General features: G+C 48.6%; 1 protein-coding gene across 1 annotated transcript in view; it reads right to left on the reverse strand.

The window, feature by feature from the left end:
- Positions 1 to 3,235: 3,235 nt before the first annotated feature.
- The window catches only part of LOC142570632 (uncharacterized), a 58,954-nt gene continuing 34,609 nt past the window's right edge, over positions 3,236 to 27,580 (reverse strand). The window contains exon 2 of the mRNA XM_075678994.1: positions 3,236 to 3,352. Coding sequence (XP_075535109.1) covers positions 3,236 to 3,352 — 117 coding nt within the window. The remainder of the gene's footprint in view (positions 3,353 to 27,580) is intronic.

Raw genomic sequence — 27,580 nt, forward strand, 5'->3', positions numbered from 1 at the left:
AGCTTTATATGATAGCGCCTCCTCTCTCGAGAAACCAATTTTACATGCCCACCGACGCAAGCACGGGCGGTGACCTGCGAGGTTGCTTGAACTGCCCAGTCAGAGGCTATACTCGCTTTAGGAGGTGACCGGTTTGAAAGTGAATAGCATTGCCTACAGGTTTTCCTTAACTAATTTGCTGACGAGAGTCGAGAAGCGTGCAGAAGTGAAGAGGCTGTCAGTGGGGCCGAACTAACGCAATGAAAGTAGATAACCAGGTAAGCAGTGATACCGGCTTTCCCAAAGAGAAGAAGAGTCCGCTTTTCTGTGCTTAAGTTGCGGTGGCTCATCAACGATAGCGCCGGTATGTGCAACGGCGAGTTTCATTGTTTCTGAGCACACAGCGCCACAGCTGTCTTCAGACAGCCACTTTTATTCCTTTAGGGACGAGGGCAGCCTCCGGCTACACAAAAAATAGTTCACTTTTGTTTGGCATAATAATTCATATTTAGTGCCTACAGGTAGCGTGCGGTTGTGTGATTTGGCTTTTTGTGGTATTTGCGGTTTTGTGACGTCGCGGGAAAGCCGGGCAGAGTGGGCGTGGCCCAAAAAATCTGAGCAATAGCGAAAGGCTAATGATAACAACGACGTAGAATTGGAACTAAATCGTTCTCTTTGCTTGGATTCGTTGTGAATAATCAGTATGCACACGTGATAAGGAGGTGGAGACTTCTCGCGACTTCCGTCACGTGACGTGGCAGACAGGCGAAGTGGGGACGGACCGAAATAATTTTGCCATTCGCGCTGAGCGAATAACGAAAGTAGAATAGAAACGTATTGTAAAAGGCCCAGAATATCAACATAAGATACGTCTACAGCCCATCTAGGTAATATGCAGATATTTTGGAAGAAACTCGAATAGCGCAACTGTGTTGGTGAGGCTGCAGTTGTGTGCGGGCGTAAAGATCACAACAGTCCCCACAGATGCAAAAATATTTGCTGAGAGGCCCGGTACTCTTACCTCTCATCCTGGTGCGATGGTTACAACGTCGCCAATGAATGTCACAGTTCCGGTGTTCCTTTTCCGTTGACAGTGCTTTCGGCATTCCCGTTTGCAGCCACGCCTGGCCGCCATGGAATACATCGCCTTTTTGATGCAATGTTGGCGGGGGTACGTCTGGTTACGTATTTTTTCTTCTTCCTTTTAGTGCGTAAGTGGAGAACGTTCTAGCCGACGAAACCCTCATTCACGAAGTACATAAGAGGTCAGTTTCAGACAATCAGCATCAGAAGAAGCATCATGATGTGCATGCACAAAATGACGCCTGGTTTGAAGTATTCCGCGTTTTCAAACCACACGGTGAGTCCATTCATTTGTTACTTTTCTAAAGTTTCCATAGATTAATCTTGCAACAGTCAACGCAAGTTCTTAGCTGTCCTGCGGTGCTCTTTGCGGGCACGGGTCGTTACCGCAATACACAAGGCGTGTGTTGCCGTAAACCATAGTTATAGCGGCTAGGGCATGCTTGGAACGTAGCGTTCCAGCCACCTATAGCGCACCACAGCTCAATAACACTTCGTGGTACTAAAAGTCACGTTAGGAGCGAATAACCTTCCGAGGATGTTCAAATCGGTTGTGACGAGATAAGTTCAGATTTACCGGGAAAAGACGCTACGTTTCTTGGCGAAAATTCTCTATTTATTAATACGTTCCCATTTGAGGGCCCCACGTATTGATTATTATTCGCAATAGTGCTGCGCCCCTATCCCATGCACGTGCTTGAGCGTAATCTCGTTACTGCGGAACGGCTGCCGATTGGTAATTTCGGTTGCTACCTAATTCCCTCTTGTATTCGTCCAACCACATGTTAGGTCATATTCGAAAATTGCATTAGTGCACAATGTAAGATACGGTTATAACCACCAGTGTGACTGGTAACTACAGATTAACCTCTAAAAATACCATGCTCCGTATAGGGTCGTAGCACGACTGAATAGCATACGTCACCCTTCTTCCCCTCTTATAATGCTGCTAAGGCATTTGTAAGGGAATTAGATTTAGACATATACAGAACTGCGGTGGTACCGACACAACACATAATAACCTCCGTTTCTGGAAGTTAGGTGAATAGGTTGTGGGAATCGCGGCGCCCCTTACGAGTGTATGACAGAAAAATCAAAAGGCCATTTTGAATTTGCAACGTGTCCATATAGCTGAGAACCACGCGACTTCTTGAGTACGCCATGTTGAAATCCGTTGAGGACGTATTTGGACAGCTAGAGTATTCATTGATAAGTCTTGAAATGCATAAAGCACGCAAGTGACAATGTGAACAACCAGCATTGTTTATGATCCTAGCGCTATTAACTTCCATTACGGACGATGCTATAAATGCGCGCTCTTCCAATGTTACAACCAGAATCTGAGCATAGCTTGAGCTTCTGGAACATTACTGCAACGTGCACTCCAAAAAGCAGCTATCAAGTTCGTCTGGTAGCCATACTGCGAGAATGTGGCACCATACTTATCATTCCAATTATTTAGCCTCGAATGGGCACTGAGGAAACAGGGTTATAGACCAACCACCGGTCCATCATAGGCCACTGGGTATGTGCCACTGGCCAACTACAGCTCTTCAATTATCGTCTTTCACGTTAACTTACATGACTGGGCATGTGCCACTGAGAACGTGCAGCAGATCAAGGAACATCTCTGACACCAACTTCTGTCACTGCGTATGTGTCACTGGGTCCATGTATCACTGACTATGTGACGCTCTTCAATGAATCTCTTTCTCGGCGACCTGCGTAACTCCGTATGTGCCGCTCGTCAGTGAACCTCTTAGACGCCAACTTTGTTTACCAAGTATGTCCCTGCAGGGTGTCAGTGTCTGCAAAAGTTTGGTGTGTTATGACACCACGTACCCGAGTTCACGAGGGTTGTACCCTGCCGCGTGTGCCGTGCGCGGCTTAGCCATGTCCGAGGAAAAGGGGATCCTGGAGGTTGAGCCAATGCCGCTTGTTTGGACCTTTACGGCCCCTCTGTGGCGGCAACACACTTCCTTGGCCTCCGCTTCACGTAGACGGCACCCCCGGATTAAACCACCCGGGGGAGATCGGTAGTTGCCTCTTCCTGTCCCCCTCTCAAATCTCCAACCATGTGATTCGCACTGAAGGATCCACACCGATGAGAAAACTGTCTCCATTACTAGTGGCGAAATGCCTCGCCGAAAAAATGTGAAAGCAATACAATGCCTCAAAGATGTGAAGCGGCGACATCCTCCTCGACCTCAAAACCAAAGACCAAGTAGAAAAGCTCGCTGATCTCACCAGTGTCGGTGATATCAAAGTCACAATCTGAGCACACCGTTCTCTAAACACAAGGAGGAGCTTGATATAAGAAGATTTGTTGAACCTGAGTGATGAAGAACCCATGGAAGGTTTCCAAGAAGAAAATGTAATCAAGGTTCAAAGAATAAGTCACCGAAGAAATGACGAACAAATCCCAACCAAAGACGTCATACTTACCTTTAGTACCAGTATTGTGCCTAGTACACTTCATGCAAGGGATGTGACGATCAACGTGAGGCCGTATATCCCAAACCCGAGGCGGTGTTTCAAGAGCCAGAGGTTCGGACATGCATCGCAATCATGCAGAGGTAAATCGACATGGGCAAAGCGTAGTGCCAATGATCATCAGTCGGACAACTGCGATGCTCCTCCACACTGTACAAACTGCAAAGGAGATCATCCAGCGTATTCGCGATCTTGCGCTTGCTGGAAAAAAGAAAAAGAGATAATTGCTCTTACGGCGAAATAAAAGATCTCCTCTTATGAAGCAAGAAAGAAGGTATCACACTTACTTCAAACAACCTATGACAGTGTGGTGCGGCAGGGAGCAATGCCACAGTGGTCTCTGGTCTCTACAGGGACCACAGTCAGTGGCCCAGTAGTAACTCCATCAGTCCCCTTGGGGGCAGCAGCCAGTGCTGCTCTTTCATCATCAAAGACGGGCCTGCAGAGCCCGGTATCACAGGGCCCTAGGCTAAACCGAACTCCAAGGCTTGAGACGCGCGTCTCAGCGCCTGGTTCTCCATCATCCAGCGCCTCTGCGAAGGCCATGGAGGTCGACGCAAGGACTCCGGTGTCATCCACGCCAAAAAATCTGCGTTCTTTGTTAGTAAGCTGTTAGTAACTGTGCCAAGAAAGGAAGCGGTAACCTAAATGGTTGTCGTTCTTGCAATAGTACAATACCTTTAACACATGTCAACTACAATTGTTGAAAGCACATACGCATAAAGTAACATTCTCGATTCCGCCACTATGGATTTTATCATACATTGGAATCATAGAAGACTGATTCACAATTTAGATGACAATAAAGAAACAATAAATAAGTTCTCGCCAGTCGCATTTTGCCTACAGGAAACAAACTTAGCCCCTAAAGACAGTCAATTCCTCAAAGGTTTCCTCGTTGTCCGAACGGACCCTGAACCCTGCAGCCGTTTGACAGAAGGAGTCGCTATAGTCGTGCAAGGCGGCACTCCTACCCGAAACATTCAATTAAATACGTCTTTGGAGGCTGTAGCCATCACTGTTATGTTATATAAAACTGTTACCATCTGTTCAGTTTATATTCCACCTCACACCCGCGTTACGATTAGAATGCTAGAAAACTTAATAGAACAGACGTTTAAGCCTTTCCTTTTAGTGGAAGATTTTAGTGCTTATTCAACTCATCGGGGCAGAGATAGAACTGACCAAAGAAGGCAGCTTATTGAAGAGTTCGTCTCATATAATAACATTTGTCTTTTAAACTCTGGTACGTCAACCTATTTCTTGCCTACTTAACGGAATTTTAGTTCCCTACATTTAGCCGTTTGCTTACAATGTATTTTTGGTGATATTAAATAGGAAGTCCTGAAACGTCATATGGCAGCGATCACGTACCTGCTGTCTTCAAACTCGAATCATCACTACCCATTACAAATTTTAAACGGCAGCGCTAGAAAATACATCTTGCTGACTGGCCGCTTTTCATGAAACATGCAAAACTCGTGGAAATCTTTTCATGTTAACTAAATATAAATGAAATTAATGAAAAGTCCACTCCGGTTTTAATTTCCGTGGCAGAAAAGGCAATACCTCAAATATCTAGCCTTTTGCGCGAAAAAACTACCCCTGGTGGACTCCTGAGTGTACAGAAACAAAAAGGCTTCAAAAGAGGGCCTAGGGAACCTTACGAAGACACTCCACCGATACCAACCTCCTATGCTTGTACAGGCCAAAACCAAAGCGCAATTTATTCGAAGGCAAGCAGAAAAATCATCGGGCAAGAAATACACATCTTCAATAATCAGTTCAGTAACATCTAAACGAATGTGGGCACAGGCCGGAATACTTCGGGGAGATTACTCATCTTGCACAATACCGGTACTCACAAGTCTAGGCACACAAACAACACTACAAGAAAAGACGGGTATGCTTGGCGAAAATTTCTGTGATGTCTCCAGTTCAATCAATTATTCAAAGGAATTTTTAAAGCACAGTCTGCTGAAAAACAGAAACTGCTCACTACTGGTGTGTCAATTGAACTGTACATTTTCCCCCTCACACAACCTATCAAAGTTATTTCTTAAGGGAAAAACAGCGCTAGGTCGCGACGGCATTCACTACGCCATGCTGGCACATCTATCTCAGGCATCAGTAGATACTCTCCTAAAATTTTTCAACGTAATCTGGAAATCTGGTATAATGTCGGAAGAGCGGAAAAAGGCAATAGTAGTTTTATTTCTAAAAGCTAGTAAATCCCCCTCATCCGCAAGCAACTACAGACCCATTGCCTTCACAAGCTGTTTAGCAAAATAATATGAAAGCATTATCAATATAGGACTTTCATTTATTTTAGAATCAAGAAACCTAATAAACCCCCACCAGTGTGCATACAAAAAGGGCTGTTCATCTGCTGACCATCTTGTCCGTCTACAACATGAAATTCGATATGCTTATTTACACAACCAACACTCTCTTGGAGTTTTCTTCGATATACAATAAGCCTGTGATACCACGTAGAGATATTGAATTTAAGAGACCTGGCTGACCTCGGGATCCGTGCTAAAATGCTGAACTGCCAAGCTAATTTTATGTCTAACAGAACATTTCAGGTACGTCTCGGCTGACTACATTGTCACACATTTGCACTGGAGAATGGCATTCCACAAGGCTGTATTCTCAGCACCACACTGTTCTTAGTAAAAATGAACTCAGCTAATAAGATTATACCGTCGTCGCTTATGCACTCTGTATACGTAGACGATCTCCAATTGCCTTGCCGCTCCTCATATTTGTCAACCTGTGAAAGGCAGCTTTAAATCACAATAAATACACTTACACAATGGGCTAACGAAAATGGTTTCGTTTTTCCGCACAGAAAACAGTTACTGTTTTGTTCTCTCAGAAACGAGGGCCACAAAACCATCCAGTCCTAAAATTGAATGACGCCCTACTGCCGGTCAAAGAAGATCACAAGTTTTTAGGATCACAAGTTTTAGGCCTATTCATCTTCGGCATGTTAGTTTTAAAGGGTTGGTGTAGTGACGTCACGTGGAGTTTTCGTCGGTGGCGGTTGGTTATAAACGGAGAGACTTCATAGGTAATGAGCGCTATCGCCTGAAGTCTGTGAGCGTCGTTCCCAAGACGAGGGGACAAGAGCGGGAGGGTGAGAAGGCGGGCAGAAAACAAAAGAAAGGAAAGGAGAGAAAAACCCCGGGGGGGGGGGGGTACACCAATAGAAAAAAAAGGAAGAACAAGAAAAAAAAAAGAAAAGTGGGCATGGGAAGACATTGGGGGAGCGAGAAGTTAGGGAGCATTCAGGGGCGTCGTTGGCGGCAGGTTTTTGTGGCCTTTTTTCGGAACGACGCTGACAGACGTCAGGCGACAGCGCTCATTACCTCTGAAGTCTCTCCCTTTATAACCAACCACCACCCACAAAAACTGCACGTGACGCCACTGCACCAACCCTTTAAAACTAACATGCCGATGATGACAAGGCTGCCTTTGACGAAGATAGGTCCTCCTATGGAAACGTTGGCCAGCCTTTCTGTGGCACCTTATACCTGTTTACAAACTTTATACCACAAGAACCACTAAGAGTTACGCATATATTACTCACATGCACACATATAGAACTACACAGACGAAACATTTTGCGCAACTTATATCAACTACACATACCTTTACACCCTGCTTTAATTTTAGGAGATGATCCGATAGTCCCACTACCAGACGTCCGTAAATTTCTGGATGACACCAGATTTTTACATAAAATATAGATTAACGCACAAATATAGAATACGCATGTGCCATCTGGGACCAGGCTAGCATTACACTCATAAACAGCATAGAAGCCATTCAAAATTGTGCAGCGCGTTTCATCTTATCAAACTACTCCCGAAATGCTAGCTTTACCTCAATGAAAACAACACTTAACTTGCCAGAACTTTGTTTTCATCGTAGATGCTTCCGCCTTTCGCTATTCCATAAAATCTACCACCACAACCCTTTGTTGAAAGAACAGCTTATCACCCAACCGTCATACATATCATCTCGCTCTGACCACAGTTTCAAAGTTAGTGTGCCGTCTTTACGTACTAAACTTTGTAGTAATGCATTCATCCCTAGCACAAGCAAAGATTGGAACCACCTTCCTGCCACCGTTGCAGCCATCCTGGATACCGATACCTTCGAAACCGGCATTCATGAAACACCACGTTGAATATGTTTGTATTTTGCACAATGTTTTTGTTATGTTCACTCACTCCTTTCTGTAATGCATTCGGGCCTTGAAAGTATCTTAATTAAATAAATAAATAAATAAATAAAATAAACACAGCCTTTTCTATTTAAATTGGATTTTAAGAAACACCTCGTGTTTGGCACAGCATATCCTTAGCCGCTTTAGCGCCACTAAACCACATTTAGCTAACTATCTAAGTATGTGACACTAAGTATGTGTATCTCATCAATAGGAACAAAATATTTTAAAATTCCTCGGAGGCAGGGTGGAATCAAACCGGCGACATGTATATTGAGATGATCTTGTCTGAACATATATATTTACATAAGCGCTGCCATTCCTCATTCATCGTTCCATCGTAACTATGCTGTTTTCATTCCATGGTGATGAAGCCGCCATTGTCACGACATCGTTGTCATACAGTCGTCGTCATGCCATCGTAGTCGTTCCATTGTCGTAAAATCCAGCTTCGTCATCCGATTTCAGTCATACGGTCATTGTCATTCCACCGTCGTCATACATTCGTCGTCACTCCACTGCCCTCATGGTGCCATCATCCCATTGTCGTCGTACTTGCCTTCGTCGTTCCTTTGACGCCATTCCTACTTCCTCATTCCATGGACGTCACTGCGTCGTCGCCATACTGTAGTTTTTTATGCCGTCATGGTCATGGTCGACCCTGGCGAGCGAGTGTCGTAGGGAAGTGGAAACAAACGGTCCGTTTGCGCTCCTTACTTTTACTTTGTACCGACTAGACCAGCTCTCAGCTCTCTTAGCGTCATATGACACACGGGAGAAACAGGTTCTTATATGGAATGCCATATGTTTCATATGTGATCATTGAACATGGGAGTTATGGGGCGTATGGTTTCTTCAACATGGTTGTTTGTCTCATATAGGCGAAACAATGGAAATCCAGAATCACCAGCACACATGCTAAACACAGGTACCCCAAGCAACACTGTGTGTTACTACATTACTTGTCTGTTAATTGCACTAACGTCGACAGTTATCATGACGTGGGTTCTGCTGGATATTTCCTGATCCGCGAATGGACCAGCCCTTGTTTCCCAGATATAGAGAGCGTGATAATTATTTCATGCAGTACGTGAAAATTTCATTAGCAACGCTAGAGGCACAAGATGAAGGAATGAGATTGTATGATGAGTTCGGAAAGCGAAGAGCAGGGGAAAATCGACTAATGAGCCAGTGAACGGGAGAACGTACCGGTACTGATAGTGGTGCCGCAGATCATGGGAGATTTCGAACTCACGGAGCCTGAACGAATCCTCCTTGAGGCGTGCTGCTCAGTCGAAGGTGCCACGCTTCCGAGTTTGGCATATGTAGGTGATTAGGCAGTGGTGGTGTTTAGCTGCATTTGGCAAAGTAATTGCGCCGTTTAATCGAAATAGGGATGAGCGAGACGCCTACTTGCATGGGGTTCTAGAGGCTGCTAATCAAGGGTGGTCAAAGGAAAAAGTGGGCAGCGTCGCTTAAGCTACGTTTCATGAGCGAAAGTAACTCTATTGAGAATGACGTCGCTGAAGGCACCATGCATGACCCTTCAGCGATCCGCTACGCCAAAGAGAGACGCAGTGCCAAGTTTACTTTTGGGTGCGAAGTTCTAAAATGTGGGGCATGCGAATGGTTTGTCGGACGTCTTCAGAATTATTTTGAGCACTGGCAAAAGATAAAAGAGGCTTCGAAGATTGATTGCATGCTGTGGATCAAACAGTATCGAAAGAGTCTCCAAAGCGGTATGGCGTGACGTTCGACATATTTTAGAAAGAAAGGCGATGCCGCGACTTGAACACACTGGCGCAGACAGCGGATCGATACTTGGAACTCCAGAGAAGAAAAAATATCATTAGGCGCCGGGAAAAAAGAGGTGGCGGGAGCCTCTAGCATGGTTTAATGTCCAAATAAAAGTAAGGAAAGATGTCCTTTCTTTGTACGAGCATTCTCACTGATGGACGAGAATCTGGGTACCCAAGGCATGTGTCCAGTGTTGTAGCAGCAAAATGAAGCTCGACCAAGATGACTCGCAGCGAGCGCACTGTTCTTTTTTGGGCAAACCTGATAAGGCTCTCGCGTAGGCTCAACTGCTTCCCCTCCAGTACTATGAAAGAAAACACACAAGTTGTATTCAACAGCGCTGCAGTGACAAAACATATGAATGCCCAAAACACTTTTTCAATAAGATTGTGTCAAGTAGGAAAGCTGAGATGCTGGCATCTCACTAAAATCCATAGAACAAGAGTAATTGTTCTTAAAACAAATTCTATGTTCCGCCTCATAGCGCTCACGACTGTACTTCGAATCTTGTCTCTTCAAGGAGCGGGATCTCGCAGTCTTTGTGGAGTCAAGCGTCGAAACTCTACCTTCGCAAGACGTAATAATTGGAGGGACTTATAACTGCATAATTTATTGTAGGAAACACACAATAAACTATGTCAAATAGAAAAGACGGGGACACAAGTAGTGTAGAATCCGTCATACGGATTTGGTCTCGTTAACATCGACAACGCACAGTTGTATGTCGGCATGCTTGCACAGCGACTGCACTTGAAGTTGAACACAACGTGCACCTGAATGAGAAGCCCTACCAGTTCGTTAGTATCTTGAGTAGCTCTACTAGTTCCTAACCATAATAAAGCAAGAGAAAACTCCCGCTGAAACTTCAAGGAATAATATACTGAACAATGGCGCGTAAGCAGCTGCTGGTAGGGACGCAAAAGCAACTTAAATTATCGATTTCGGAGGTCAGCTCTTGAGACATGAGTTATGAGACGCTCGTCTATCACAGAACCAAGATCATACACTATAAGGTTGTTAAAAAAGTTTTCGATAAGGATACTGTATCCACGATATCAATGATTACCGAGTGTGCACTAACCTCAGAGGGAAGAGATTTCGTTGGAACAGGTTTGCTTGCATAATTCATAAAAGTTACATGACCGTACAAATGGCATAGGAACGGGCACTATCTGATTAGCAGAATCGATATCAGCGGACGATATCAGAGGACGATTAGCGAACGATATCAATATACTAACATTCGAAAGCATCTCATTGGTTGAAGTCCTTTAGACAGCATGTTGAATGTCGGCATACTGGCCCACATGCGCTTTCGCTACTGTGACAGCAAGCTGGTAGCTGCACCGACAGCGCGAACGAGCCTTCACTCTATGTGTATACGCGCAGCAAAAGTCTACACACCCACCTATAAAAAACACGCCTTTCTTTGCGCAGCTATGCCGGTAGGCGCGTGAGCGAATCCCGGCCGCGGCGGCCGCATTTCGATAAGGGTGAAATTCAAAAACGCACGTGGTACCATGTAGTGGGTGGGCGTTAAAGAACCCCAGGTGGTACCTACGACGTGCCGCACAATCTAACCGTGGTGTCGGCACGTAAAGATCCATAATTTATATTTAAATAAAAAGCGCTTCGCATTCTGCGCATTGGGCAACTGACAAGCACCGCGCCTTAATATGCACTCTACTGAGGCGACCCAGCATTGCATTCCCTAACCTAAACTTCGCAAGAATTGTTTGACTTGTAGGCTTCAGAAGCATGGACGCCTTTCAATGCCACATTGCGACCGCACAATTCTCTAAATTCACCGCAAGGAACGAGAACAACAACAAATGAGTGCTTTTGCCTGTTAAAAACCGTTGTCTTCGCTTTCCCTTACTGCAGAAACGCGTCAAAGAGAAAGCAGGCTCATGTGCAGAGAATTCTCCACTCTACAAGGGGCTGTCACGCACTAACCATAATTCCAATGAAGGCGCTGTAGCAGCATGCATAAATGAAAAAAATATACCCATCAAACAAAACGTGTGCTATGATGCGTTCCCACGCGCGGCTATTATTGGCCACTTCCGGCATGATAATGCAGTCGCAGAAAAATACGAAACAGTGCACCAGAGGCAAGAACTGGGCTTCGATACGTGCAGCTGTAAGAAGAGTGGCCGCGTGAACGCGCAAAGCCTCTTCAAGTTGGTTGGGTCAATCGACCGGCAGTAAAGAAGCTAGTTTCATGCATGCAAGTTCAGCACTCAGGCTGCTCCGTATTTCGGCCAAATCACGAAGGAAAGAAGCGCTGGCAGATATTAAGCGCCGTGTGATCCTAAACACGTGGCCGCACTGCACATGGCGGTTTGAGAGTGCCCGCTTCGGAAACAGGAGCTTCTTGAGAATGCCTAACATTTATTTTTGCTCGATGCGTTGGCGTTCGTTCGTTATTTTGGATCAACGCGGAAAGAGGGCGGCCGGAAGGAAGATTGCTCCTGCTTGTTTTTAAGCTGCACGCTACTTGCGGTTCATATTTCACGTCCGCGTTTACAGCCTCTCATACTGATGCCCTGTATATTTTCTCCTTTCTGTGTTTATGGTGACGGCGGCGAGGGTATTCGTGTTGCTTGGCCGTAACGGCATTTCTTATGTGGAGATTACGTGAAATCTCAAGGTTCCCTGATTTACCATTTCGTGATACTGGTTTTTGCGCAGCCAGCGCCCTAATGGAACTCTTAGTGGATTGAAAACAACTTACAAGATTTTGCTTCTTGCGGTAAGTAGAAACCGCCCTCAATGCCCCGGAAAGTGATCATTTCTCATGAACAGACTGAGTAAGGCGTTCGCTTTTTTACCCGCGCAAAACATTGTATGATAAACATTCGAACTGCGACAAGTGCATTAGTGTCCAACTTTAGCGGACGTAGATGTGGCATTGTCATAGATACCTGTATACTGGCTACATGACATGGAGGGCATTGTTTTAAACAAGTGCCTGTACAAGGAATTCCACTGTTCAGTCTGATAGCCGCCGCTAAATTACCGTTACGGCTACATGAGCACTGACTTTATTTCTTAACAATGAAGCGGCTATTCCAAACACACGCGGTGCCCACTCAGGATGACCGCTCCAAAATCATCCGTTAGAGTTCGCTGCTCGCCGGCTTCACGTGCTCCTCACGGAGGCCTGTGATGATGCATGAAAAAAAAACTGAGAAACGTTTAAATCGTTTTGTTGACCTAGTCGGTTTGTCATGGCTTTAAAACAGCGCCAGCGAACACGAAGGACGAGCAGGCAAACATCAAGACATTATAAGGCGTCTTGAGATTGTCTTCATGTCTCCCTGCTCGTCGCTCGGCTTTTTTGGCGCTGAATGCCAACCATGAAAAGTGTTTCCGACTCGTACTTAGTATCTGTGTGGTTCAGCAGTGGTGGCAGAAACACGCCGCATTACCTTTTAGCTTCCTGTGCCCCACATTCTTTTTTTCGCGCAGAAGAAAGTGAATGCGCTATTGAATTTTACGTCCTCAAGGTACAATTCGGATATGACAGTGCGGTTCGCAGGAACATTTTATCACCATGAGGCTTTATAGAAGCACAAAAACTCTCCATATGATTGTTCTCGATCAGCCGGGGCTCGAACTAGTAACCTCGTGCTCATTGAGATAGCACGGTGGTCTTAGAAAAAAAAAACGCGAAAGTTTTCATTTCAAGAAGCCTTCCCTATCACTGAAGGCAAGCGTTTTATCTCTCTTGACGCTTACTAAGTTTTCATTTATACGGTCTGTAGAAAATCTGTAGGCTTGGAATCGACAGAAATGGACCGCAAATAGACTTTTGCTTACAGGACAGTCTATATGTGGAATCGGACTACACAAAAGTAGAGATGCACCTTATCAACGTATCTCTACAGAGAATATTTGGTATAGACAAATAAATATATCTATAAAGTCCAGAGTAGTCTACAGGAAGTCTCTAAACAGTACATAGGCTATCTAAATCTCTCTTGTAAGGTCAGCTCCGCTATATATCTTAGTGATGGTTCAGCTTCGTTTGTGGACTCTCTCATAACAATTCCAAGCGCATGAACCTAGGTCAGTATGAAAAGCTTGAAGAGCGCAGCAAGAGAAATTGAAGCTGTAATGTAAAATATTTCAAAACTAAATGCGCATTCTTGTCGACGCATTCGCGCGCGGTGAAACGACAATAATATTTGCATATTAAGATCAGGTTCATACTTCTCATTTAAAAATGGAACGCGTGATTGCACCCTTGCAATGGTGCCTTTCTTAGCAGTGAACCGTGGTCGCGTTTCGATATAAACTTGGGGAAAAGGCGGTAGTGCGCCCAGGGGAACACGTCAAAGAGGCAACCAAAAGGACGGAGTAAGTTGGTAAATTGCACTTGGGCGGCGCAAAGCCAAGAATGCAAAAAAAAAAAAATAAACGATATGCCCGCGCGTGCGACTCTGTTCTACACGGCGAGTACGCGCTTTCACCGTCTCCTCCAATTCAAGATGGCTCCTCTGCCAGGCTGCCGAGATCCCCTCCTAGTCGGCTCTTTTTCTGCTATGCCGATTCTCGCAGGACTGCTGCATCGGAAATTGGGTTTGTGTCAAGCAACCAAGAAAAGTTCTGCTTGAAGTTTCGCCAGGCCTCGATGCGTGTGCTGCTGGATGTGGTTGAGTTCTCATTTTTCTTTCTTTCCTTTTTTGATCCTTTGCGGTGTGTCACGAAGCAGCCCGCCTTCGGCTGCGTTGTAACTCTGAACACAATGCAGAACACCACTGACGCTTTTGGGATCTAGGCACGAAGAAAATCCGCCACCATGTATCCTGGCGACACTAGTGTAAATGTGCTGTAGTCTCCGACTTATGCAGGTTACGGCTCCTTTAACATTGTGTCGCTGTTCATTTGCTTTCTTGAGAGTTTGTAGCGGCCTTCACTAGCTGTGCATGCATAATTGCAAATACTGCACGTTGCCTCATTGGATATGCTGCAACAATGACGGCTACGCGTAAGGATATGAGGCTTCAAAATCGTAGCTGTTTCGAATTCTTAGCTTATTCCTGTATCACCTAAAACACAGAGAATAGTTTCTGCTTGGACGTGGACTGAATATTTCGTCTTCACACAGGGTAATGCCAGCTTTCGTGTGGCTTGCCATGAATTTAATTTCTGGCTGACATGCCAGTAATGTTTATATTCCTCTTGTTGGCGAGTACCAAGCCATACCGACTTAAATGAACGTGCTGTATGTAATAACGTTGAGCACTTCTTATTTCTAAAATGATGTTCCCATCGCACGAACACGAAAGGGTCGAAATCATTGCAACCTTTCTTTTGCCTCTGAAAGTTATGCAAGTTTACGCGCGACCTATACTTTCGCAAATAAATGGTCGGCATAATTTGTACTACTCTAAAAAATACATTCGCTATATATATTCGCACCATTTTCTAACCGCAACGGAGCAAAGTTGACGCGATAACCGTTTTGTAATTTCGCCGCGTGCCCGACATCGCATGAACGCGCGCAACTGCATTTTTGTGAAAAGCGCCCAACACCCTATGCATTAGTGTGCAGGAGTGTGAGCCCAAAATAAGACTAAACAACATTACAGCGCCGTTCGAAGAGCAGTTAGAGAACCGGCTGACGTGCGTGAACCTTGGGAACCAGCCACCCTAGGTGGACAGGGCCAAGCCAGCAGCGCAAGTCCATGGCTTCCTAGACTAGGGAAACCGGCCACTTCGGGTGAAGAACAGGCGACTCCAATTATTCAATTAAGTCCATTTATTTCTCTCTCTAAAAGCTTCAGTAGGCTTTCCAAAAATGTTTCTTGCTTATATATCTAACCATGATAAGTACCAAAATGCCTTATTTGTCAGCAGCGATGAGTTAAAAGAAAAAAAACAAAGCGACTATCTACAGTGGCACCTGAGCACTGCCTCGCATCTTCTCCTGTCTGGCAGCGCTACTGCTGTTTCTATAACGTGTCCAAATGCGCATTGGTCATTGCAATCCAGCTGGCACCAAGCTGTCATCCTTCTCCGTGGTGTGTTGGCCGCGTCCTGCCGATTGACTCATGAACATATTCTTAGGCCTCGCAACTTCTTTCTTCGAACGAATCCCGTTAATACTTCGACAACTTTGTGCAAAGTTTCCAATAGCGCTTTACCGTCTACTAGCTGCGCGGAAAAAGTGGAACCTTTATTTAGAATAAAACACGCATCCAACGCCCGAGGGTCGTTTCGCGGAAGATATGATAGGCTGCGTGTCGCTCTGAAGTCTCGGGCCAAGATGGTTTTCGCTTCGCCCGGAGAGCGCCCACCACGCGTTCGCCACCGTCGCCATGCCAGTTTGAGCCTGGTGACAATCGGCCCTGCATCCCTCGACGAACTCCGGGCAAGGGAGGACCTGGAACTTCGTGCCACTCGCATGCTGGGCCAGTGGCTCAGTCAACGGGCCGCCACCCTCGATCTCCCTGTGGATCCCCCCCTGCCTACTACCGCTTCGAAGCCTCTCCAGGACGGTTACCCAGTACAAGAGCCCCATGCTTCGGTCCCGCTCCCCCCCTCCGACGACGAGGACATGGATATGTCCAGCTCCCGGAAACGCGCCCGCGAGACGGAGAGCGAGGACGAGGAGCCAACCGGGCGACGTAAGCAGCCGTCGAGCTCTCCCCCCAGCCCGCAGCAGCACACGGCAGCCAGCTGCCACGTGCAGCAACCGGACCACGGCAGCGCCATTTCCCCACACTCGGGCGAAACAGCCGCCACCTCCTCTCCGCCTGCCGCCCAAGACGGAGGCCCTCCAAGAAGGGCGAGCACCACCTCTCGACATCCCGCCGAGTCTACAGCCGCCGCCTCCGCGCCCCCCCAGAGCAAGGGCGCGCCCGGAACCATCCTCGACGCGCCGTCTGCTCCTGATGGCGGCGCGTCCCCTGCAGCGTCTGCTAGCGAACCATCTACAAACGAAAGCGCTGCCGACGAGATGGAGCTGACGGACGCAACACCCACTGTTTCGTCACATCAGGGCCCTGATCACCCCGCGGCGCGGTTCCTGAAGGACGCACCATGCCAGCCTGCTTCGCGGCCGAAGCCAAAGGGGCAGAAGAAGCAGAAGAAGAGGAAGGAGCCTGCCCATGTTTCCCGTTCGTCTCCCGGGGCAACGGACGCCTCGCGGCGCCCGCCCGCTACCCTGGTCACCCCCAGTGTGCCTACAGCCGCAGCACAGAGAGTGACACCATCCGCCCGCGAGTCCACCACGTCCGACTTCACGCTGGTGCAGTCAAAGAGGGACCGGCGCCGTGCACGAGCCCTGGCGACTGCTGCACTTCCGGTTGACCCCGCGGTCGTCGGTACGGTGCTCTTCCGTCCCTCGGCGCCCGGCGGAACCTTCCGAGGAGCACCGCGCCTCTCACTCGCAGCAACCCTCTCTTCGCGGCCCGGTGTTGCAGTGGTTCGCGTTAACCATAAGCGCAACATCGTGGCCGCCGATACTACCACCCGGGAATGCCTGGAGGAGCTGCTGGCAGTCACTGAGCTGCACGGAATTCCAGTGACTGCCCGACTGCCAGCCGAGCGCGGCAAGAGCACCGGCTTCCTGCACGGGGTGGTCGGGTTACCCGCGGACACAGACCTGCTGGGAGCCATCGAGTCGAGCGTTCCCGTGCTGTCGGCAACGAGGGAGGAGAGCACCATCACCATCCGATTCGCGGGACCGGTCCCCCCTGAACACGTGCGCCTTTTCAAGCTCGGGTTCAGGGTGCGACCTGCCCGGCCCCGTCCAGTGCAATGTCGGCAGTGCGGCCGCTTCGGGCACGTGCTGGAGTCCTGCAGATGGCCGACCGACTGCATCTCCTGCGGCAAAAGCCAGGCGGAGGGCGCCTCCTGCGAGAAAGTCCGCTGCCGGAACTGCGGGGGCCCCCATAGGGCCGACACTCCCGCCTGCCCCAAATGGCAGGAAGAACGGGAGGTGGCCACCATCATGGCTTCCTCCACCTCGGCATTGTCGAGGCGTGCTGTCAGGGCAGCAGTCCGGGAGGAGAAGCAGCCACAGCAGTCCTCATCTTCGGCGCGGTCCTATGCGAGCGTGCTGAAGGGCCCCAGTCCTGCACCCAGGCATCCGGTACCAGCCCCTCGTGCCTCTCAACGCCAGCAGACACAGGATACTGCTGCTCCACCCGCCCAAACTACTATGGATCAGCTGGTAGAAAACCTGCTGCTCACCATGCAAGCAGTCAGCACCTTGCTGCCAGCTGACCATCCGCTCCGGGCCATCTGCCTGCAGGCAGTGGCATGTCAACAGCAACACAATCACCATGGCTAGTCGCACAGCAAAACGGCGGCCGCGCATCCTGCAGTGGAACGTGCGCTCGCTGCGCCGACGACACGCCGAACTTTCCGAACACCTACTTCTGCACGAGTACGACGTGCTCGCGTTGCAAGAGACATACACGCGCGACGGGGAGTGCAACTTTCCGGGATTTGTGGGCTACCACAGTGCGACCACCTGCGAGTTATGGACTTGCGCCAACGTGCAGTGCTGTGATCCGCTCCATCGACCCGGTCGCTCCCGCGCGTCTATTTACGTCCGTGCGCGTCTTGCCCAAGCCGTCGTTCGTGTGGCCGACATTGTGCCCACCTCCGTAGAGTGTGTGGCTGTGACTGTACGCGTTGGGGGGGTCGACACTTGTGTCGCCAGCGTGTACGTGCAACCCGTACGACGGTGGGATACGACCTTCATCGAGAGCCTCACCGCGCGCATCGGTGGTGACTGTGTCGTGTGCGGTGATTTCAACTCCCACCACACGGCGTGGGGAAGCGCCCACAGTGAGCCGAACGGCAGGGACCTGCTGAGTTCCATCCATGCTTCGGGCCTGCTAATCATCAACACCGGAAGTCCCACATTTGTGCGTCGGAGGGTACACGGGAGTGCGATAGACTTGTCGCTCGCGAGTGAGCGATGCCACTACGAGTGGGTTCGCAGCCCTGACACGCAGGGGTCGGATCACTATCCGATCTCTCTCGACCCGCTCGGCCTGAACCGCACGAGGACATGTACGTACCGCGTCACGGACTGGTCCCATTTTCGGTCCCTCCGGCAAATACAAACTTTCTTACGCATCTTACGAGGTGTTTGGATGCCGCTACAAAATCGTGCGCGGTGCCTGCTGGAACGCCGGTCCCCGATATCAAGCTTCTCAATCTGCGCGCTGTCCGTCGTCGCGCCGAACGCCGTGCCATCAAGAGCGACAAGGTGGAGCTTTGGACTTTATACAACCGCCTGGACGCTGCGTGTCGCCGTCACGCCAGGCAGCGCCGCAATCAGAGCTGGCAAAGTCTCTGCGTGTCATTGGAGGACACTCGCGACAAGTCGCGCCCTTGGCGCATTCTCGCTTCCCTCCTCCGTCCCAAGATCCCTCGCCATCCTGCACTCTCCATCGCGGTGGCTACGGGCTTGAGCACAGAGCAACTGGCCGAACTCTTCGCCGATGCCTTCGCCCCACCGCCACCGTCTGTGCGCCCCGTCAGTGCATCCTGCGAACTACCGCCGCACAACAAGGCTGAATTCCTCGCTCCCCTGCGCTACTTTCCTACGAGGGCAATCTTGGAGCACGTTGAGGTGCTTTGCTCGGCCGAGTTTACCCTCAGTGAGTTGCGCATTGTTTTGAACACGCGTAAACGACGCGCACCGCCTGGTGCCGACGGACTAACTCATCAGGTCCTCAGGAACGTCGACGCAGCGCAGCTCCCTTCCCTACTCGAGGCCTTCAATGCCGTCTGGCGCAGTGGCATTATTCCTGCTGACTGGAAAGGAAGCGATCGTCGTCCCTATTCTCAAGCGCGGCAAAGCTGCCACGAGCGTCAGCTCCTATCGCCCAGTGTCGCTTACTTCGGTAGCCGGCAAAACTCTGGAGGCCATGGTTTGCGCCGCCTTGAGTGGATTGCCTCCGCCCTCGACGCTTTCGCCCCTGAACAGAGTGGTTTCCGGCGACTGCGCTCAGCAGCTGACTCGCTCGCGGACGTCGTAGCTACGCTCGAGCACGCAGCAAGTCGCCAAGAAGCCGGATATCTCGTGCTGCTCGATGTGCAACGCGCATTTGATGGTCTCCCTCACACCACCATCATTCAAGCCCTCCGTGAGCTACGTGTCACCGGCCGCCTCTTTGACTACATCGCGGCCTTCCTCAGTGACCGCACGCTCAGAGTGCGAGTTGGTGACACGCTCAGTGCCCCTCGCAGCGTGACCTCCGGGGTTCCCCAGGGCAGCGTGATCAGCCCATTTCTTTTTAACTTGGCTCTGGCAAGACTACCTGACTACATCCCCAAGATGACAGCCCACGAAGTGCGCGTGGCGATCAACGCCGATGACATTGCACTGTTTGCGTGCGGGCCCACGGTACGGCTTCCAAGTGCGAGAATCCCTGCAGTCGGCGATCAACGCCGTCGATGAATATCTCGCCAGCATAGGGCTCGAGCTCTCGGCGTCAAAAACTGAGGCGTTGTTGGTACACCCCCGTGCTCGTGCGCGCTTCGAAATGCCTTGTCTCACGCTGTGCGGAAGCCCCCTCCCGTGGCAGAGAAAAGTGCGCTATCTCGGACTTGACATCGACTGCCGGGTCAACTTTAACGCCGCCGTCTCCCAGCTCTGCAAGAATTCTAAGAAGGTGGCTGGCGCCGCACGCTCCCTGCTCGCCCGTGGTCGTGGCTGTACACCGCAACTTGCGCTTCGAGTTTACAACTCTGTCGCAACAACGCGAGCACTCTATGCGCTTCCCCTCACGAACGCCAGAACCACCAACTGGAACGCCATCGACATGGAGCACCGCACCGTAATTCGCCAACTTTACGGGCTTCCTCGCAACTCGCAAGTAGGAGCAACTCTCGCCGAAGCGGGAGACTGGCCGCCCTCACTTCGCGCACGGAAGCAAGCGATGAACCACATCGAGCGCCTTCAACGTTCGCCACAGGGACAACGCCTCGTTTGTCGCCTCCACACCCTCGAGGGCTCGGGCATGGGCCAGCGTGCCACCGAGTTCAGCGCACTCGTCGCGTCGACGCCGCAACTCCTACCACTGCCGGTATCGCCGCACGCATCCGCGCTACTCGATGTAAACGCCACGGTGCCAGGCATCAAGTCCAAGCGTCAAACAGCTGTTTGTGCTATGCAGCAGGAAACGGCCGCACTGCTACACGAGCGCCTAGGGGGCCGGCTGCTCGTTTACACCGACGGCTCCGTGGCGAGTGATGGTTCTGGTGCTGCAGCGTGCACGGCGCCGGATATTTGCGCTACACGGCAGTGCCGCCTTCGTGCTGTGTGGTCGTCGACGGTGGCCGAGCTTGCTGCGATCGACCTAGCAGCTGATCTCCTGCTTCAACAGCGCAGTGTTGTTTCTGCCGCGATCCTTTCGGACTCGCGCGCGGCACTGTGTATGCTGGCGAAGGATTACCTTGGACCTCCATTGGTGCAGCGCGTCGGCTCAAAGCTCCGCCATCTCGTCAGCCAGGGCTGCGATTTGGCGTTGCAATGTGTTCCAGCGCACATCGGCCTGCAAGGGAACGAAGCCGCGGACGCTCTCGCAAAGCAGGCTCACTCCCTGCGCTTCCCCCTCGCTACCTCGGTCAGCGGCTTCGACGTGGCCAAAGCAACCATTCTGCGAACGCTCCGTGCGCAGCACCCGGACCAGCGCGTCGCCGCGGGTGCGTCACTTCGGCTCCTCCCCCGCGTGGGCTTCTCCCGGGCGGACCGCTCTTTCCTGCTTCGCCTGCGCGTCGGCTGCTACAGGACGGCTGCTAGAACGCACAGGCTGCAGGGAATTGGCGACTCCGCGTGCAGCAACTGCGCCGATACGGAGACGCTCGACCACTTGCTACTTCGCTGCCCTGCCTTCGATGCGGAGCGCACGGACTTGTGTACAGTCTATCGGCGACTGGGACTGACTTACGATACGGCGACCGCGCTGCTATTCCCTGCAGCCCACTCGTCCATCGTGAAGCATGCTCTCTCGGCACTGCTAGACTACTGCAATGCGACGCACTTGAGAGCGCGGCTGTGAGCCCCGCACTCACACTTTTTTTTTCCCCCTTCCCACGTTCGTCCAGTCTTTCTCTCCTTCATCCTTTTCTTCCCATTCCCCCTTCCCCGTGCAGTGCTGTTGAGGTGTCCTCCTGTGAGAGACAGTTACAGCGCTGCACTCATCTCTTCCGTTTCCTTTCCAAAAATCACTTCACACACACACACGTGCAATAGCGCCACAAGACGCTGGGAGACGCCCGGCGAATTTCGGCAACGAACGCGTCCCATGACGTATTTTTTGCAGTCAGAGGGAACATGCGTGCTCTCTCGATTAAGGAGCAAAATTGCTGCCGCGCGGCACACCTAGCGCACCAAACGTCTCAAGGCGTAGGTTTGCAGGTGGGAAATTCCGAAAAGTATAATTCCGGCTTTCTGGTGATGCCTCGGCGGCCTAATGGATAGGGCATGGGGCTTCTTTACTGGGGGAACGGGCATCCAACCCAGTCATACAAGACGTAACTTATATATATATATACACACACACACACACACACACACACATATATATATATATATATATATATATATATATATATATATATATATATATATATATATATATATATATATATATATATATATATAATCTTAATATGGTAGTGATCAACAGAATGGGGACCCTCGGTTCCCCCGTTTTATGGTTCTCATATATGGGTTATTCCACCCGAAACGTTCCAAACCCCAGAAAAGACCATAGGCTATTGACTATCGGCTACTGGTTACTGACTAGTCTACGATTGCGTGCAGAAGATTTCACCGACGTATTTCTCTCGAAATAACATGTTTTGTTGATGTATACGCTCTTTAAGGTTTACTTGAAGGAGGAAAACATAGAAAGAGATAGGGCAGTGAGTGAGTAAAGACTTTATTTGAAAACAAAGTATTGACGGATGACCTTGTTGTTAGGCAGCCACGAGCCCCTGGGCCCGGGTGCCTTCTTCAGCTCTCTCGATGACCTTGGCCTGCAGGTCAGGGTCGGAGCTGAGCAACACGGCCTCCCACTGCTCAGTACTACTTATTTCGTGATTTGTGTGATTTTCGGCTGGGCACGACCACATAATATGGAATAGATCCGCTTTTTGCTTATAATGCTTACATGTATCAGGGTATTGGTCCGGGTAGTAGTAGTGATAGGCTACGGGGTTGGGGTAGGTGTTCGTCTGATGTCGTCTCCAAGCTGCTACTTGTCACTTGTTAAGCGATTTTTGTGCTGGCGGGTACACTGCCCTGGTTAACCTGTAGTGCCGAGTTATTTCCTGGTAACTGACCATGCGATCCCTTTCTGATCCTAGCGTGAGCAGTCCGGGTGCTCGGTTGGCGAGTCCTCGAGCGGCGGTGTGGGCGGTATCGTTGCCGGGTAAGGAGGATGATATGTATTGTCGTGGGTGTTGATCTGGATGATCGTGGGTGTTGGTTGGTGTCTACTATGTGTTTTACGGGAGCCGAGACCCGACCTTTCGAAAAAGTGCGTACTGCTGCTTTGGAATCGCTAATAATGTAATGAAATGTGTGGAGACTATTGCCAGAGCGATAGCTGCCTCTTCCACTGTTTCAGAGCTTCTGGTACGGATTGAACCACCAGCGCGTATTTGACCTGAGGAGTCTACCACTGCAAGGGACATACAGTGGCGTTCTATGTATTCTGCTGCGTCGACATAGACTACGTCTTTGAAGGCGTGGAATTTCTGATGTAGGGCTTTGGACCGCTCGGCCCTCCTTTCCTTGTGGAATTCGGGGTGCATGTTTTTAGGGAGTGGATTAATTTTGAGATAGCGCCTCCAGTCGTGAGAAATGTCTACTTTAATGCTTTGCATCGACTCGTAGTTGATGCCGAGATTAGAAAGAGATAACTTTTTTCAATCAAGTGCGAACCTAAGCGCTATGACAAAATCTTTTTTAGAACGTTCTACTTTCGCGGTTCTTTCATGTGACGTCGTAGGTTAACTCATTTATAAATTTTCCGCGTTTAACCGGCTCTATACAACAACAAGAAACTGTGTGTTATCAGAATTTTTATTGCGTAGACATCACTGACGTTACAGTCAAAGTATCTGTCTACTATATTTCCCCTTGCTATGGCTTCCTGTAAAAATTGATGTTTGGCTGTGAAATCAAGTATTTTTCCATAAAATTACTTTTTAATTTGGCAAAAAGTCCGTTTATGACGACGTTCAAACCTAAATTAAGGATTAAGGCCCCAGGTAAATTACGAGAGATTACTAATTATACGCATTAAACTGAGCTTGTGATCCAGAAATCTTGTCAAGTAAATTTTTTTTAAGCAGGAGAAATATTGCTGCTTACCACAGCTGATGTATCAGTTGCAGGGCAAGAGGCGTATTCTGTGCAAGGTAACTCCGGGATAGATAGAAACATATATATACTTACAAACTGCCGAGTGGAAGGATGAGCCCATGAAAGATTACTTCGAAATATTGCCGTAAACCAGCAACTTTAAAAATGTAGCAGCACGAAGTTAGCAAATCACCTCATTCAAATATTGCAGTTCTGACAACTGCAACTGTACGGGAGTCTCACGCCGACAAATCTGTTGTTAAATATACAGCTTACCTGAAATCGTTACAATTTTTACGAAGCTTTCGCAAAAGTCCTACTCACAAATAGGTGATTTACTTAGGACGGATGCATATTACTTTAATTTTGCGTGCTTTAATTGTATAATTAGGTGAAGTTCACATAATTGTGATATCTTCATCAATGTTTCAACAAAGTTGTAAACCTAATACTTGAGTTATTGGATAGCTCAAAATTTTCACTACATTATTTTGCAAAAATTAACGACGTCAATAACAAGATGGAAGCGTACACTTACATGTGGTCCTTTTATTATTTGCTGCGATAATTGACGCAATAGTTGCCGAGAAAAATGATTTCCCCTTTTTCATGTATTGAGGCAGAAACCCCCGAGGACAGCTTCCTCTTAAAGTGACATGTAAAGCAAGATACTAAGCTGAGAAAGATCGGCAGACTGTTCGTCTAGAGGTCTCTCATGGTTTTCGGTCTGGAATATGTCACTTTATCGCTAGAGAAAAGTGGCCGCCGAAGGTTCCGCTGCTGCTCCTAAATTTGAAGTGCCCGCGCCGAAACTAAGAAGTTGACGTATTCTCCACGTGATCTCCTGCTATGTCACTGTTATGTCTTTTTAGAAACTATTTTTTGTGCTCGGTATACGAAGCGTACTGTTTGACGGCTCCAAGTGTTCTGTTTGCGTGAGCCGTTCTGCGGCTGTGCCTGTGTTTTGGACACCGGATATGGTCACATTAGTCTCGGCTTCCGGAGGGGAGGTGAGGGTGGTTGTAAACAGCGAAAGCCATGCAATTAGCATTGCCGGCACATTGCAACCGCTCTTTGTGGAACGTCACATATGACAGGCGCCGTAGTCACAACACGTGGTGCCACACTTTTTCCCATTTTTCGTAATTTTATCGCTCACGCTAAATGAATGTTTTCGCTACGCATGATGAAGTAGACATAACAGAAGCGTAATCCATCAATCTAGCTCGAATTATTCATTTCCGTTACTAATCGCATAAAATGCTCGCATATTGCGCTTCCTATCCAAAAATTCGCCCACGTTCTAATTCTTTCTGGAAAAATGTGTTTGCCTTACGCAGCTCTTCCTATACGGCTTCATGACTTACCGCTGGTTTTGTAATACTTACGACCCGATCGCTCGATACAAAAGCAATCTGCTAACGCAACTGGTGATATGCTTCCGGTGCGTGCACTGCAGCTTACAGCATTGCAACGTGAAGTTTCGATGCTGTAAACAGATAGGTAATCACTAAACTAATTATCAACCTAAAAACTAGCTTACCTAACTTACTAACCTAACAACTACGTTAACTAACTAAACTCTAATAGAAAACGCGGGGAATGCGGGAGATGGAAATTCATGACGATGAGCAAAGCGTGAAGAAGGTGAATGCAGGAGCCAACGTTTCGACAAGTGGACTTGTCTTCTTCAAGGCGACGTACGCTTTCCTCGCCACATTATATATAGGTGGGGTTCTTTTAAAGGGGAGCGGGTGTGAGGCGGCAGGGTGCGGAAATGAGGGAAAGTGTGTTAGCGTGTCGAAGTGAGAGTAAAGGAACCCTTTGCAAACTCTGTTATATCTTTGTGGAGTTCGTATTCGTTTACTGCGTTGTTCTTCGGACTAAACGTTAGACCACGTTTCAGGAGATCAACTTATTCGGGGCTTAGACTCTGGGATATGTCTACTACATTGCTGCAGTGCTCTGGATGCTCGCCTGCAGCAATGTAGTAGACATATCCCAGAGTCTAAGCCTTGAAGAAGTTGATCTCCTGAAACGTGGTCCAACGTTTTGTCCGACGAAGAACGCAGTAAACGAATACGAACTCCACAAAGATATAACAGAGTTTTCATGAAGCATGCGCATCAAGGATTTTTTTTTTTCGATAGACCATATGTAGGAAAAGAAGGTAGAGACTCTCTTAGACCACCTAGCACGTGGACACCGGAAACCGAACAGTGCCCAGTCCTCGATTTATACATAAAACTGATATCAAAGGAAATTCTAGAGTCAACGCGGCATTGCCGGAAACGGAAAAATTTGATCCCCGCTCAACACCAAATCCTTAAAGAACTTGCGAAAAGGAATGATATTGTAATAAAACCCGCCGGCAAAGGCGGCAGTGTCGTATTCTGACCTATAGAAAAGTACAAGAATGAGGCCTCCAAACAACTGAGCAACCACACCCATTACAGAAAACTCGACTCTGACCCAACTTCAGATTACAGCAATATTGTGATAAACACAATAGCTGAGCTCCTGTCCAGGGAACTAATCACGCAATGTGAATATTGCTTCATGATGCCCAAGAACAAAAAAGCAGGCCGCTTTTATCTTCTTCCATAAAATACATAAAGTTCCGGTCGAAGAGATATTTACAGCAGAAATCCGAGGTTGGCCTATTGTGTCTAATAACAACCCACCTACTGAGTCACTATCTAAATTCTTAAATCACCACCTGTCAAACATACCCACCACCCTCCCATCTTTCGTTCAAGACACGCCGCACTTCCTTCGAATTATCGACGGCATCAACGCCAACCAAATCTTTTCCGACCGCGCTATTCTAGTCACTTTGGATGTTTCTGCCCTATACACCAACATTCCCATGAGTGAAGCAATTGAAGCCGTTTCTAGATCCCTCGCAATCAATCCCCAAGCGCACGCTCCTGAAGTTTAGTTATCGCTCCTTAGGTTAGTTCTCACGCTCAACTATTTCGAATTCGATTCAATTCACTACCTGCATATTTTTGGCACTAGCACGGGTACGCCATTCGCTCCCACGTATGCGAACATTTTCATGGGACAGCTTGAAGCAGACCTGCTGAAATCCTACCCTTTAAAACCCCACACCTATCTTCGTTACATTGACGACATACTTATAATATGGGAACACGGCACAATCGCCTTAACCGAATTAATTAGCCATTTAAATCGCTTTCACCCGAGTATTAAATTCACTGCTCACCACTCTCCTGGTCAGATCAACTTCCTGCACACTACGGTATACATAGAAAACGGAAAACTGAGACCGACATTTTACCGGAAGCCTACAGATAGCCAGCAATATTTAAACTACAACAGTCATCACCCGCGACATTGCAAGCAAGGAATTTTTGTCGGACAAGCGAAACGTATAAGAAGAATCTGCAGCGAAGACCACGATTATATCCACCACCTAAATGACCTTAAAACAACGCTAGCAGAAAGGAACTGTCCCCAAGTTGCTCTCGATGGAGCTTATATAGCCGCGTCAAGATTGGAGAGACAGTCGGAATTGGCGAAGAGACAGCCCGCACTAGGATATGTCAGACCGCCGGCCTTTATAACAAAACATTCTAATGCACTCCCAAACATAAACAACATCCTAAGAAAAT

This window comes from Dermacentor variabilis, chromosome 2 (assembly GCF_050947875.1).
Source record: "Dermacentor variabilis isolate Ectoservices chromosome 2, ASM5094787v1, whole genome shotgun sequence".
Lineage (NCBI taxonomy): Eukaryota > Metazoa > Arthropoda > Arachnida > Ixodida > Ixodidae > Dermacentor > Dermacentor variabilis.